This window comes from Serinus canaria, chromosome Z (assembly GCF_022539315.1).
Source record: "Serinus canaria isolate serCan28SL12 chromosome Z, serCan2020, whole genome shotgun sequence".
NCBI lineage: Eukaryota > Metazoa > Chordata > Aves > Passeriformes > Fringillidae > Serinus > Serinus canaria.
In genome coordinates, this window is record NC_066343.1 from 24,186,769 (window position 1) to 24,201,658 (window position 14,890).

Below are 14,890 nucleotides of genomic sequence, written 5' to 3' on the forward strand. Positions count from 1 at the left end.
AAATGAGTTCCCTTTGGCTTTCCTCCAGCCAGGAGGGAACTCAAAGGCCCTACCTGAACCAAGAGTTTATAGGACAGAGACCTGATCCTACTCTGCCACAGGAGCACTCTGTGCAACCTGCAGGAAACTGGTGCAGGGAAGAAGAGCAGCCCTGGGGATCGACCCAAAGCCTTTTTTGCTTACAAAGCAGATAAAAAGCACTGTTAAAAGAGAAGGCAGCTGTGTTTACCAAGATGCCTTCTTTGGATGTCTGGTACATGATCCGTGTGTTGCATCGGCTGAGCAAGACAAAAACAGTCTTGTGGTTTTCTAGAATCTTGCAAACATTTCCAAATCACAGAATTGTATCCTGTTGGGGGAAAGAGGGGTATTTCAAGCAGGTACTTTTGTAAGCGGTTGTTTTGTAGAAAGATTTTGTGGTGTTTTTGTGTAGTGGGTTACAGGAAGAGGGAGAATTTTTTTTAAAGTCCATGACCATCCTGATTTACCAGATTGTTTCCTAGACTTCATTCCAAACTGTTTCCTCATACAAAATCTGCTGAAAATGCTTCTCCAGCTGTCATCTTTGGTAAACAATTTGTGAGTCCTCAGCTTAGAAAGGGCCATTCTTTTTTGTGTCATTGCAGGGAAGATAGAGAAGATCAAGCCTCCTCCATCCCCCACCACAGAAGGCCCTGCCTCTCAGTTGGACCCTCCATCCGAGGAGTCTGCAGGAGCCCAGCGGCCCAAGAACCTGATGCAGACCCTCATGGAGGATTATGAAACACACAAAACCAAGAGACGGGAAAGGATGGATGACAGCGCGGTAAGCGTGGTTCTCCTTCTCCCTTCATGCTCTGTGATAGAGACCCTGACTTGCAAGAGCCAGCAGACACTGAAAAAGGTCATTTCACCAGAATCTGATCAGATCATCTTGCAAGTGGATAAGGATTTTAACAGGTTTCAAGGGGCAGGTGTTCAAAATGGAAGGATTTAGGCCAGTGAAGAGGAAGAGTATGTCACTGCAAATATTAAAGGCAACTCATATTATATTTAATTTTTGTTAATTATGTTAACTAATAATAAGAGCAGTTTGTAGCTGCCCTGTCATTGGCAGATTCTGTTAATTAGCAGATCACCAAGACCCTCCAATGGGTTATTTCAGTTCCACAATGAAATTTGGGGATGAAGCATGTATTCACACCTGTGTTTGTAGACTGCCCCCCCCCACCAAAGTCCAATCCAAGTGTGCTCAGTCTTCACTGTAAGTTGATAACTTCCCCAGAAACCACCAGTTCATATTGTGAACCTTTCCAGTTGTGGAACTAGACCAGGAGGGTCTCAGAAGTAAACTTGGATCCTCCAACAACCAGCATGTTGTTTCTCTGGTTTCCTCTCCCTTCCCAAAGCACCCAGTGAAACAGGGTGGTCCTACCTGCTCTGGTGAGTGCTGTTTCCTTGCATCTCCCCAGAGGATCTGTCCCTGAAGGTGCTCAGAGGCTTGCAGGGCAGCTCTCATGACCTTTCCAGAAACTGAGAGGAACATTAAAAAAGAGTTGGGTATAAAACACCCACTGTGCAAACCAGCACTGGAGTCCCACACCGAGACCATCAGCCTGGTGGCTGCAAACTTCAGAGCAGCTGCTCTGCTAATGGGGTGGCACTCACCTTGTACTCATCCTGTGCTCTTCCTCTGCCCCTGTGAAGAGGGAAGGTGACCTGCCCAGCCCATGAAGTGGTAGCTTGTGGCTGGGATCTTGGGTCCTGCTCATTTATTTATCTGAGCACAGTTCCTCAAGGGCTTGCAGAGCTGCACACATGCTCTCTGGAAGGTAGATTGGCCGCAGTTGCCTGGTCTCTGCTATAGTTTGAAGTGATGTCCTGTCCAGAGTGCTGGTCAGTGGTCTGGGCAGTATCTGACCACAGAGGTATGTTCTGGGTGCCATGTCAGCTCTCCACTGCTGCTAAAGCTGCCCAGCCCCTGACGACCCAAAGATGCACTGCCAGAGCATTGGTGCCACTCAGACAGCCTGTGGGATAGATCCTTTTCTGGCATGAATTTTCAAGGCTTCAGTGAATTTGCAAAGTCCCAGTGCACACCAGTGTCCCGCAGTGTTGAGGTTCGTTGTCATTCTCCTCTTCTGTAAGCCCACTGCATAAAGCTAAACAAGATTTTTTTTCTGCTGCCCACTCAAAATCCTACTAGAGGTCTGTGTCCTGCAGAGCCCAGGGAGAACTTCCTGAGATCAGCAGGAGTGTTTTGTTTCTTTTCCCTGGCTTTTTCCACTCTCCTTTGGTAAACAACTCTGCCACTGACAAGGGAAAGATAATTTTAATAAGAAGTGCTGCACTTGTACCACTGTCAGTTTGAGTGAACATTTTACAGTGCAGGCTAAGCAACTGTTTATTTAAAAAAACAAATAGCTTCAATTTGTCAGCAGAGAGCATTCTAGCAGTGTTCTTAGGGAAAAGTGTTTCTGTAACTAAAGAAACAAAATAGCCAATCACTGCACTATTTTTAAAAATGCATTAAATACAGCAGGAGAAGGAGCATAACTGACAACCAGACAGGCAGCTGCTCCTTGGACTGTTATGTCCTGAGAGCTGAATGTGGCTCAGCATTGCTCTTTGTGAGTGAGGAGAACCAGAGACTTCCTCAAGGACTGGAAGCAGCCAGGGTGGCTGGCACAGTAGCCATGGTCTCCTGAATGGAGAGATTTGTGGAAAGGTTTCGTGTCCATGGGAACATCCTTTCATGCTGAGCACACCAGCAGTACTGATGTACAGAGATCCACTTTCACCCCGTGTAAGACACAACAAAAGACAGGAGGGTGGTTTTGGTAGGGCATTTACCCCCTCTGTAGTCTCTCCTTCAGGCATCACCACCTTCTGTTTCATGTCTAGCTTCAGTGGCTTCAGTGGCTACAACGTGGCCTCTCTGGTCAAGGCTTGTGGGTTATGCCTTTCAGAAAATGGGGAAATCAAGCACATCTTGGAAGAGCTGTGCTACTCAGGAAGGGGGGGAAGTTTCTTCCAGAGGATGTGTTGCAGTACAGGTTTCAGCAGATGAGTGAAAGAGAAAAAGCAGCAGCAAGGAAATGGTCAAGCACTGATGGTAAACAAGACTGAGACTGGCCAAGCAACGTCATTAAAATAACACCAAACTGGCTAAATCTTTACTTTTTATTTTTTATGATACTAAGTTGCTTGAAGTTTTATACTGCGGAATGTGCCAGTTCTTGGAATTTCTGTAATTTGTTCTTGTTTCCAAGTTATAACATGCTTGTTCAATGTACTAATGCTGGTCTTTTCCCTTTCTACCAGTACACCTGTAAATTACTGTCTAGCAAGGTTACTTCTGAGGTACTTTTCAAGTGCTTGTTTATTTTTGCTTCTTCTTGCATGGTGATTCCAAGTGCATGTTGCTGCAGTTGTCATTTTCACAGAGTGTGCCAGTGCCATTTCATATTAAAAAGATGTGTGTGTGTGTGTGTGTGTGTGTATGATATTCCCTTGTATTTCTCATCAGCAAATATTTGTGTGGCTGGTTTTCTAACCCTTGGATTCTAATTACAATTTCTGGCATGGGAGGGGTTGTAATTAAAGGGATGGGAGCTGTTGCCTGGGACTGAAGCTTTCCTGAAGTGAGAAATGAGAACTTCCCCTAAATCCCTCTTACCATTTAGCTGGCAAAGCTAAACCTGGGATCCAAGCAGGATCTTCAGATGCTGCATGAAACTTCTGTGGCTTTCCTTTGTCTCTGATTACAATGTATTTAATACTATCAAAATCTCTAGCATTTTATAGAAAAACCTGCACACCATCCTTTCATCTGTGGAAGAGTCAGATCCAGGTGCATGGCCTCAGTCTGTTTCATATTGTGAACCTTTCCTTGTCCCTGTCTGTTGTGATGTGATGACTGATTACAGTCCCACAACTTAGCATCAGTGTTTGTCTCAGGGTGGAATAAACCCAAATAAAGGGTATTTACAGTGACATTCGGTGTTTCAGCAAAGTAGTAATTGGCACAGTCCTTACACCCACAAAGCTGGACTTTGCCAAAGAAGTAATTTTAAGAGCAGGTAGTTGATACTGACTACAGTGTTTGTTTCTGCAATGTTTGTTAATGAGGTGCTCAGTAATATGTATATTTCAAATGCCTGTAATTTTCTCTGCAGATTGTGGTAATGACTGATACTCATTTGTCCAACATCAGCACTTTTTTATAAACCCAAACCTTCTATTTTTTTTCTATTCCATAATATATTTGACCACATCAGCTACCTCAAGACAAGTACATGAACATTTTTTCTGACCTGGAGAGTAAAGCAAAGACAAGTCTGTGCCATTTCCTATTCATTAAATAATTGAGAGTAGGTTTTATCACACTGATAGAAGCCAGTGATTGATCTTTGTGTATTTATAGATAGTTAAATCAGTATCAGTGCAGTGTGCTTTCAGAGTCCTGGTTTTAAACAGAGGTTGTGCCTTTTCTCCTCCATAATATATGCACAATAATCTAAGTCAAGATTTGTGAACAGCAAGTAGTGATCAGTGTTCAGTGCTGTGTGAGAGGCAGAAGTTCAGGTGTAGCTTTTACAGGCCCAGGCCATGGTCTTCTGCTGGGAAGAGTTTTGTGTCCACTTTATGTTACGGTAATGATACAAAGAGTGAGGAGCTGGAAAAGAGTGTGTATGAAAGGGAAAGGGGCTAGAAATAAAAAAGACTATAGGACACAGCAATTCTTCATGCAGGTGAAAGTATGTTCTCTGGCTGTTCCCCAGCATCTATCCTCAGACTAAAGAAACCATGTGATTTTCACTGGAAAACCTTCAGCTGAAACTAAGCAGGTTGTTTCAGAAGCAACAGCAAGACTCAAGGCACATATGCCCCTACTCTCTACTAACCCACAGCTGACCTGTGTCTCCTGTTCACCAGAGCCTTCCAAAATGCACTCTAGTGCAGGCTGGTGGCTCAGTTTTAATCACTGTAGCTGTGCCAGCTGTGCTTGCACTCGCTTGGGATCAGGGGCATCCACGCAGTCATCCTGACAGCTCCACTCTGGAAAGCAGACCACAGCCCCCCAGCATGCCACAGTAAGTGCTGAAGTTGAGCTACCACAGCAACAAATCCTGCTTCATTAGGGGGATGTGTTGCATCTCCCCCAGATTCCTGCAGTGTGTACTAGCAGCACATCCCACTGCTGTTTAAAGAGACCTATGTGCATCCCCTTGTATAAGAAATTTTTATCCTCTTTTGGGGCTTTTGGCCTTACAGGTATGCATACATACATTCAAATGTGCAGGACACTAGCTTGAGTTTCCTTAGTACCAGTCATGCTGTTGCAGATAACTGTGGTAAGGTGACATTTATGCTACTGCTGAAAATTTTTGTGTTACTAAACAGAAGATGAACATACTAGATTTGATGGCATGGGGCACACAGTTCATGTTTTAATACTGAGAAGCAGCAATTTAATATTGCCACTGTCTTGTTTGAAGTAAACAAATTTTAGTCTTAGATACCCAGCTCCTCACTGTGTTTACTAGCAGCCTGGGTATTCAGTAAACAGCATTAAGTGGGTACAGTAAAGAAAATACCTTCATGCAGGAGAAACAGATGTTCTCTCGGTAGTTCCAGTTTTATTTAAAGCATTTAGTTTATCATTCCTGAGCAGGAACATCACAGCAGCTCACATCTGCAGGAGCAGGCAGCCTCTTCGCTGCATTTGTGCTTCCATCTCTTTATGCACACTGTGCTCCATTAATGTCTTTTCTGCAGCAGCTTCACCACATAGTACTTCCAGATTTTAGACATGCTGACCTTTGCTTTTTCTGTTTTCCTTTCTTCTTTTAGTTCTTCCAGATTCAGATGGGAAGAATCAGTTAAATATTAAACCTCAGAAAAACTGTTTCGCTTCCACATCAGCTTTGCTACTACTGTTCAACAAAAATTGTCATGTACTCTATAGCAGTCAGTTTTATGACTACTCAAAAAATAGCACTATTTCAGTAGTTGTGATAAATATTATTTGGGCTAAAGAATATACATATATTGCTTACTATTGTTGTCAGTAAAAGAGCACTTATTAAAGCTGTAAGCTGTGTACTAGATTTGGTAAGTCTGATGATGGGAACCTCAGTATGATGATGGAAACTCTCCATCTCTAGGAGGGATAGAAGAATTATTCATACACCACCTAAAAGTGGCAGCTGTTTCAATTTTTTTTTTTGCCCCAAAATCCTCAAAAAATTAAATAAATCTTCAAGGAGAGAACCTTCTGCAATTTTTAGCGAGACCTTGAGCTGCAACCAGGATCCAGAAAGACTTTTTCTGCAGAGAGGTGAAGAGCAGTTCTTACAGCCCTGCATATCTTTTGTATTTCCTTCACACCTACTTCTGCTCTCCAAGTTCTTCCTCTTCTACTGCAGCTGGTATTCAAATCACCTCTGCTAAATAAGACATTTTACGTAATATTGCTTTTTTCCCCGTTGTAGCCTTTTCATTAGGACAGAGTTCACTTCAGCTTGGGCTGAAGGAGCCTAAGCTTAAGTAAAGTGCCTGCTTCATGATCTTCCTGCTGCGTGCATTTATGGCCCTGGCTGCCTTAGGACAGACACCCTGAGCAGCAAGCCTGCCCCTGCCTGCACCCCACTCAGCTGATGCAGGGCATCGTCCGAGAGGATGCTTGTGAAGCATTGAGATAGCATTTTTGACTTGCTGTGGGGGTGCTGCACTCATTATAGGTCTAGAGTCAGCCCTGATACTGGCCAAATTTATTTTAAAATTGAGATAGTTGGCTATTTTTAGGCAAGCAGTTTCCTGGGTCATGATTTCACTGCTCCATTGAGGTGTCCCAATTCCCCACTCAGTCATTCCAGTTGCATGCTATAATTATGCCACTGTTTCCTCTGGAGGGTCTAAAACTGTCACAGCCTTGTAAAAACAAGGGTTGTTTTAGGTCAAACACTCTTCTCAATAGATTAGAAGAATAATTCTGGAATAACTATTCAAAAGGATCTTTAGTTTTATATGCTGTACCATTCAGTGTTAATACTGAGCCACACTTGCTTTCCTGCAAGGTGCAAGTCCACACTATGCCCTCTTGGTACTTCTAATACGAATCTGGATACAGTTTTGCTTGGAGAGCCAGCAGCATTTGTAGAAGCTGACAAATTGTGGGGTAGGTGTGCAGGCCAGGAATAAATGGAAGAAACCCAATTGCCATCTTTTAAGAAAAATAGAAGCTGACTGATCCAAAGCGCGAATCTTGAAAGTTGAAATGTCCTGACTTTTTCAATCCATCACCAGAGACCCTCACAATACTGTGATGTCCAGCAAAGAAGCTGCCGATTTCAGACTGTTCTAAACTATGTAAAATCCATTTTATTTTCAGCTGGCATATTTTGCAGGCCAAATTCCACAGACCTTATTTAAAAATATAGTGGCAGTTTTAGTTTGAAATTTATGCTGAATGATGCACTGATACCCACTCCCAGTTTTGCTCCTCCATTATCTGTAACCTCTCCTCTCCTCTCCTCTCCTCTCCTCTCCTCTCCTCTCCTCTCCTCTCCTCTCCTCTCCTCTCCTCTCCTCTCCTCTCCTCTCCTCTCCCTCTCCTCTCCTCTCCTCTCCTCTCCTCTCCTCTCCTCTCCTCTTTTTCCCCTTTTCCTTTGTTTATGAGCACATTTGCCCCTCTGCTAGGAAAAACAGAAACCACTCAGCCCTGGTTCCTCCTTCTGATGGTTGTTCTGCAAAAAGAGGAAGCATGATTTTGAGCAAAATTTGAGAACAAAAGCCCACTAGTGGAACTGAACTAACTTTGTAGCCATGGTCAGTGCTGAGAATGAGGTGGAGTTATTGATAAAATTCATCTCTGTGGGCCAGATTTTGTCTTTGTTTCTTTGGATTGTTCAGAGTCATAGTCAAAAGAAACTAACTGGGCAAAGAAATACTAATGCTGGCAAACTCCATCCTATCTTCAGCTCCTGAATGAAGGTCTAGAAGTTACAGTTGGCATAAATGCAGTAGTGCATTCTCATTCCCATAAGCAAAGTTTTGACAGCCTGTAATTTCATCTGGCAGTTCAGAGCTGATTTTCTGATACTGCCTGTACAGGTGCCTGGTACCTATGTCCTCTTCCAACCACAACTTGTCACAAGCTGGAAGAAGAATTTCTTTAGTCTTTAATTATTTACTTTTGTTCTAGTCAAGGCTTATGTACTCACTGCATGTGACTTTCTTCACAGAAGAATAAAATACCATCATCCTATCTCAAAAGGTCATCTACTCTTCTGCAGTCAGGGAATGTGCAGAGCAGCTTGCAGGAAGCATTAGGGATGAGGGGTGGCCAGCATTGCTTCAGTGAAAAGTCATGTATTTGTTGTGGGATATTTTTTAACTGATGTAAAAAACTTCAAAAGTTTGCTTCTTTGGGAGGGATGGTTAAAACGCACTGAGGACAATTGACATTGCCAGCTCTGCAGTTTCATCATGGAGCTGTTATTCAGTGTTGGTCAGAAAATAACATTGTCGTGTGCTTCTGTAAGAAGGCTCCAGGCCCCTTTATATCTTATTCTGCTCTGTGGAAAACACCCACAGCCATGCATTATTTTCTGAAGAGTACCTCAGATGCATCAGTATAATGCCTTTTGGTGTTGTCTCATTTTCTTTTTGACTTTCTCAAAACACGTGTCAAAACTGTTTCTTACATTTTTATTTAATTGTTCCTGCATGTGCATATGTACAAATAGATACATGGTGTGTGCATATACCTGTGTGTATGATGTGTGTATATGAAATACATATAAATGTATTGGGCCCATCTTGTACTGGGTCTTCCTCCTGTAAATCTCCTTTTGCATGTGTGTGGAGTGATTTTTCACCTCAGGAGGGCTTAGATCACAGTGTGCCGTAGCTGCAGCCCCACGGCCACGAGAATGGGCTGGGGGCAGGCGCTGCCAAGTCCTGCCTGAGAGGGTGATGTGCTGCAGTAGGCAGCTGTCTGCTTCCTGGGCCTCTTGTGCAGCTCCAGAGCAGCCTCTGGGCAAAGCTGCAGGATGGTGCCTCCTGGTACTGAAGGTGTGTAGTTTTAGTTTGAAACTAAACTGAACTTGGGCCTTGGGAGAGGGCCAAGACCTGGACAGGGCAAGTGCAGCTGGGCTGGTAGAGGTCGGCTGGGGCTTCATTGCAGAGGGCTGGGTGCTGCCAGACAGCTCCTACCACTTCTGTCCTCCTGTGGTGTGGCTTTGCTCCTGTGTGCCATCCCCCCACTTTGACACCAGCGAGTGCTTCCATCGCATGTCTTCCTTTCTGCGCAGGCTGTGGCACTGGAGCCCAGTGGGGAGGGCTGGCCTGGCTGGTCCCTGCCCACCTGGCTGGTCTCTGCCTGCCTGGGTGCACAGAGGGTGGGACACCCTGAGGGCAGGGCCAGCTGAGTGACATCCTCTAGCTGAGTGACATCCTGTGCTTTCCTTTTCTCTCCTGACCAGGTCCTGGAGGCAACCAGGGTGAACCGCAGGAAGAGTGCTCTGGCGCTGCGCTGGGAAGCTGGCATTTATGCCAACCGGGAGGAGGACGAATAACCACTCTGCAGTGTGAAGACAGCAACTAGGCATGCCGGAACCAAAAACAAGAGAAAGGAAGAAAGGAAAAAAAAAACCACAAAAACCCACCATGAAAGCAGCAGCATTTTAGTCCAATATTTATTAAACACACAACAAACTTGATGCACATAGACACAGAAATGATCCAGCTCCTGGCAATTCTAAAACTACAGGAAATACACACCTAGGAAACAGCCCCTTCTTCTTCCCTCCATCTCCCCTCTGAAATAATGCAATGGAGAGGGTGCAGGGGGTGGGAGCCCGTGGGGTGGGCACAAGAGGGTGATTGTGCCCATGGACCAGGTAGGCTGCAGGCATGTGTCAGAAGGTCATTCGTGGAGGAGCCTGCGGCCAGGGCTCGCACTTGTATTTCTCACTGACTGAACTGTCCAGCCCTGCTTGCCCCCAGGACCGTGGTCCACCCAGCAGCTCCTGTCAGAACCTCCTGCAGTTCCTCCGCCTCCCACAGCCGCTGCACAAGACCGTCAGCATTAATTCAGCGTACTCTTATCCAGCCACAAAACACAAAGATACTGCCCTCTGTTCTGTTTATTTGAGGAGACTGAAGGGTTGGGTTTGGGATTGGGTTGGTTGGTTTTTTTTTTTTTGGGGGGGGGGGGGGGAAATGGGTTCTGCTCCCCTTTCTAGCAATTTATCTGTTTAAAACAAGAAAAACCCAACCAAACAGGGAGGCAGTTACTGCAGATGTACAATCCAGCAAACTCAGTCAAACAATCCTTGTGTTGCAAACACAAGCCATCACACTTAAGGAGTGGAATAGATGGGGATGAGAGCTAAGCCAAATGGATTACCTTAGCTTTAGGATCCTATATGCTTGCAATATCACCTGAACTCCAGGTTCTTAGAGCATATTTACACAACAAAGTTTCTAAGTAGAAAATCTGTATTTAGCGGATGACAACTATTTTTTGATGGTGGGGTGGGAAAGAATGGCGTATGTGTAAAATCTTTGAAGATGGATAATTTGAAGTAGAAAGGTAGTGGGAAAGGGATACAAATAAAGGACATTTAATTTTTAAATGAGGCAATAAATGAACTAAGCCAGACTCTGGCCTAGAAAGAGGTATGAAATAAAGAAGAAAGAGAGTTATGTCTTCAACTATATTTATACAACTTAAAAAGCCTTTGAAGTAGAGTGCTTTGTGGAAGTCTTCATGTTTCCAGGCAACAAAAAAGCTAAAGGGCATAATGAGTTGGAAGGAATGAGCAAGGAAGAGCAGAAAAGGGAAGAAAATATTATTTTAGCCGTTCAGCCAGTGTTTTCAGCGCTACAAGCAAACCATAGAGCCTTTAGTTATTGCTTAGGCTTGGGATCAGCAGTGAAGGATTAGTGTGGATGTGTGTGTGTGTGTGTGTGTGTGTGTGTGTATGTGTGTGTGTGTGGGGGGGGGAGTGCATGAGGCTGGCATACCACCAAGTGTAGGGGAGTGCATGAGGCTGGCATACCACCAAGTGTATGGCAGTGCGTGTACTGATTGTTTTCTCCACAGCTGTTTACCAGCTATAGGGGTGAGTGCTATTTTTTTTTTTTTCCGAAAGGGGATATAAAAATAAGGCACTGAGTTAATGCAGTATTTGTGATATTAAAATTTGACCCAACATGGTATTTGCATGAGTCACAATTGCAAAATATTGACCAGTTTTGTAAGCTGACGATTAGGAAAAGAAATGTGGTATTTATTCTTGTGCTTCGTATTTGTATGTAGTATAGAGGCTGCGGGTTTACTCTTTCTTATCACCAAGCAATACAATAGGAATATTTTACAACTGGGAACCATAATTTCTGGACTAGAAACCAAAAAATGTGGGAGGTGATGGGAAAAAAGATATCAAACCTTTTTTCTCTAAAAAATATTTCCTTTTTTTATAATAAATTTTTATTTTGGTATATTTTAAAAAGTCATCAGCCAGAATACTGTGTTCTCCCTAAGCCATTCCTTGGTTTCATGACCTGCTGTGCTGTTTTATCCTGAAACAGTGAGCTCATTTAAAATGAGTACCAATGCTGTGAACATACTTCTAGTGCTTTTTTTAAACAAACACAGATCTTGCAACCAAATTATTCACCACCACCACTCTTCAGTTCCTCCACCATGTGATTTCTGTCCTTAGACACTTATAATTTTCAGGCTTATTTTCAGGGAACTGTAGTAAATACATTTATATCTACCCATTGACTCAGTTCTTTCCATTTCCTCTGCAAGTGCTACTGAACTGAAGAAAACCTGCTGAACCGAGAGTTCACTGTGATGAGGGCAGCAAGCTTATCTCAAGGAGAGGCACCATGGGGAGGTTCCATGCCTGTGAAGAAGTTATGTATCTAATGAAGCGGACCTGTTTCTCAGGCATGGTAATCAAGGGTGAATCCAGGGTAATTCCTGCCTCAGGGCGGGTGTTACCGTGCAGCTGTAGGAAAAGCACCAGCACCAGTGCACCACTAGCGAGACCACATGTCATGTAGCTGCAGATTTGAGCTCCACACACCTGTTTCAATAACATTCCTGGCCTCTGGGGAGAGCTTAAGAGAGGAAAAGGAGTTTTCTGAAAATAGGAGATGTCCTCTGTGGTGTGGTGGGCTTGCATTAAATGGCACTCCTCAGAGTTTCCCCCAGTATTTGCTCCTGAAAGCTGGGTCAGCCCTGGACTGCCTTCCCAAGAACTTGCATCTTTATTTTCTTTAGTCTGTAGGCCTGTTTTTCCTTCCAGCTTTCTCGCTGGAAGCCAGTAACAATAATCACCCATCATAAGACATCTTTTCATGCTTTTTTCTCTATGATAGAAGCATTTGCTCTCATCCCCTGCAACAAAAGTATTCCAGTCCAGGACAGACAGATTTTTTACCCAGCAGTTTTTCTCTTCCAGAAATTATGGACACTTATAGTCAACAGCACATTCAGTGCTGTGGTAACAAGAGTGAGATGCAGTTTACTTGCCTCTGTTATTTCATTTGCATGCTACCAAGCTTAGGTGTTTATAAGTATACAGCAGTAATACATATCTATCTATATATGACTCTATCAAATGCAACAAAAGAGCACTATTGCAGAGTTAACTTTGTCTACACAAAAGAAATGCTCAGATCCTTTCCCGTGGCAAAGACTGGTTTTAATGAAACTGTGTATTGAAAAATAGTTAAGCATTAGCATTTGTGATTATAATCGGTTTGAGGTTACAGTGCAGGTTTTCTGAACAATTTGTTTTTAAAGCTGCCTATTTGGGCTTCATCTTGCTCTGTACTGACATTTCTGAGGGAAAATAGAGTAGTATTGACATGTTTGGCAACCAAAAGGCAGCATCGTTTGTCATGACTTATCAACCAGTTTCAACAATACCTGGCTTTCTGTATGTTAACCACTTAAATGTTATCCTGCTTCTGTTTTATAGTGACTGTGAGGCCTACAATGCAAGTATATAATTATTTTCTCATTAAAATAGAAACCTGTGTTGTGTTTCTATAAAACTGCCTGTTTTTTCATGTTATTGCAGGAAGGTGTGCCCCTGAAAGCTGCATGTAGCTGGAAGAAAGTGGCCTGTGTCCCCCCTCCCGTGGCAGTCAGTCGGTCTCTTCCCATGGTTCTTGACTTGGTGTCTCTGTCTAGAGGTGGGAGAATTCTCTCCCCACTTGGTGGTGTCAGTTGCAGGAACAAGAGCATCCCTGCACGTTTCTTTTCCACTGTCATGCTTGTGGAGGTTTGCAGAGGCCAAATATGATGAATCTCATGGCCTTTCTTCCCTTGCTTCCTTCACCTCTGCAGGAGCCCCAGTGTCCTGCATGGCAGAGCACACCCCTTCAGCCAGCTGTCCATCTGTCACACACCTGCCTGCAGCAACAGCTGCTTGCCCATAGTTCCTCCTGCCAAGGCCTTCATGGTCAGCCGGATGAGGGGAGATCCCCTCCCTTACCCCTGCAAGGAAGCTGCTGCCAGCTTTTCCCTGCAAGAGCTGGGAGGTGCCGGAGCACCGGGTGCACCATGGAAGGGTCACAGGGACTTGTTGGGATCTAGCCAGGCTCATGCCAGCCTCTGCCCCTCCCTGTGCCGGGAACAGTCAAGTATTTAATTACAACCCTCTGTGGGAAGTGGCAGAGGACACTGGTGATTTTGGTGGGAGTTGCCTAGGGACAAGTGGTGCCTGTAGTTCGTGCTCTCCATAACACCAGCCCCCCTTCTCCTTGTGCAGATGCTATCAGAAATGCAGTTCATGCTCTCCATAACACCAGCCCCCCTTCTCCTTGTGCAGATGCTATCAGAAATGCCTGTGGAGAAAATCAGTTGTGGATTTACTTGCCTGTGTAGTAAATGGAAGTCAAGAAATGAGTTAGATTACAAGCTTGAAAATTTGCCCACCTGTTCCAATCCCTCTGTCTTTGAAAAAAAAGGTGTTGCTGTCTTCTCAACACAGGAGAAGCTTTCTGTCTTCCTCTGCATTGCCTTGCTCTGTGCCAGGAAGGATAGTGTATTGGACTTAGTGGCACACAGTGGGAAAAGGAACTCCTAGGCATCTTGGGTTTTAAGTGAATTAAAAGTGAAAACTGGACTTTTGCAAGGGAGAATTCAGACATTGCAAAAATAATTCAATGACACCAGTGGGTGGCAGCAGGTCGAGAATTTTGTGGTTAGTTCTGCTGTTACCAGCTGTTGTTATCTGTTTCATAACACACTCGGTACATATTAAGTCCCAGTTACCCCATTGCATAGCTGAAATGGCATGTGCCAAACTTCAGAGTGTTTTTTACAATGTAGGTAAGGACTATAGAAGAGCATTTTATCAATAATTTCTGGCATAGCCCCATAGAAGTTGAAGAGATTGCACTGCATTTAGTTTCAGGTGGCTTTAAGAGGCCCCAAAACAATGTGGAAAGCAAATGGAGAGGCAAAGAATCTCCTCTACAGAGCCAGGTTTAACGAAACTGATTTAAAAGGAGGGAGAGCATTCAATACAGTGTTTTCAGTTGTGAATGGGTACAGGAGATCAGAAAGTCATACAAACAGGGATCTGTAGTGTAAGGAAAGCAAGTCAGAGCAGCACAAGCTGTAACAGGGTGGAGGGACAGGGCGAGGTAGGGATAGAACAACAAATATAAGCATGAACTTTAGCACTAAAGACTTCCACTTATGTTCTAGCTGCTGAATTGACTGAGGGGGGCAGTGCAGGAAACTACTAGCAATCTGCATCCAGCCCTCCACTCCTTCCCAGGCTAAAAGCTGAAAGCATCCTGGTGTTTCACATGGCTCAAGACTGAGATCCCAGGGCTATCCTGTCACTTCAGCAACAGCATAGGGGGA

General features: G+C 44.2%; 1 protein-coding gene across 3 annotated transcripts in view; it reads left to right on the forward strand.

Moving 5' to 3' along the window:
• Positions 1-13,065, forward strand: part of PALM2AKAP2 (PALM2 and AKAP2 fusion) — a 267,097-nt gene extending 254,032 nt beyond the window's left edge. For all 3 annotated transcript variants that reach the window (XM_050986883.1, XM_050986884.1, XM_050986885.1), the window contains 2 exons: positions 627-805; positions 9,471-13,065. In XM_050986883.1, coding sequence (XP_050842840.1) covers positions 627-805; positions 9,471-9,563 — 272 coding nt within the window. In that variant the 3' untranslated portion in view covers positions 9,564-13,065. The remainder of the gene's footprint in view (positions 1-626; positions 806-9,470) is intronic.
• The last annotated feature ends 1,825 nt before the right edge of the window (positions 13,066-14,890 follow it).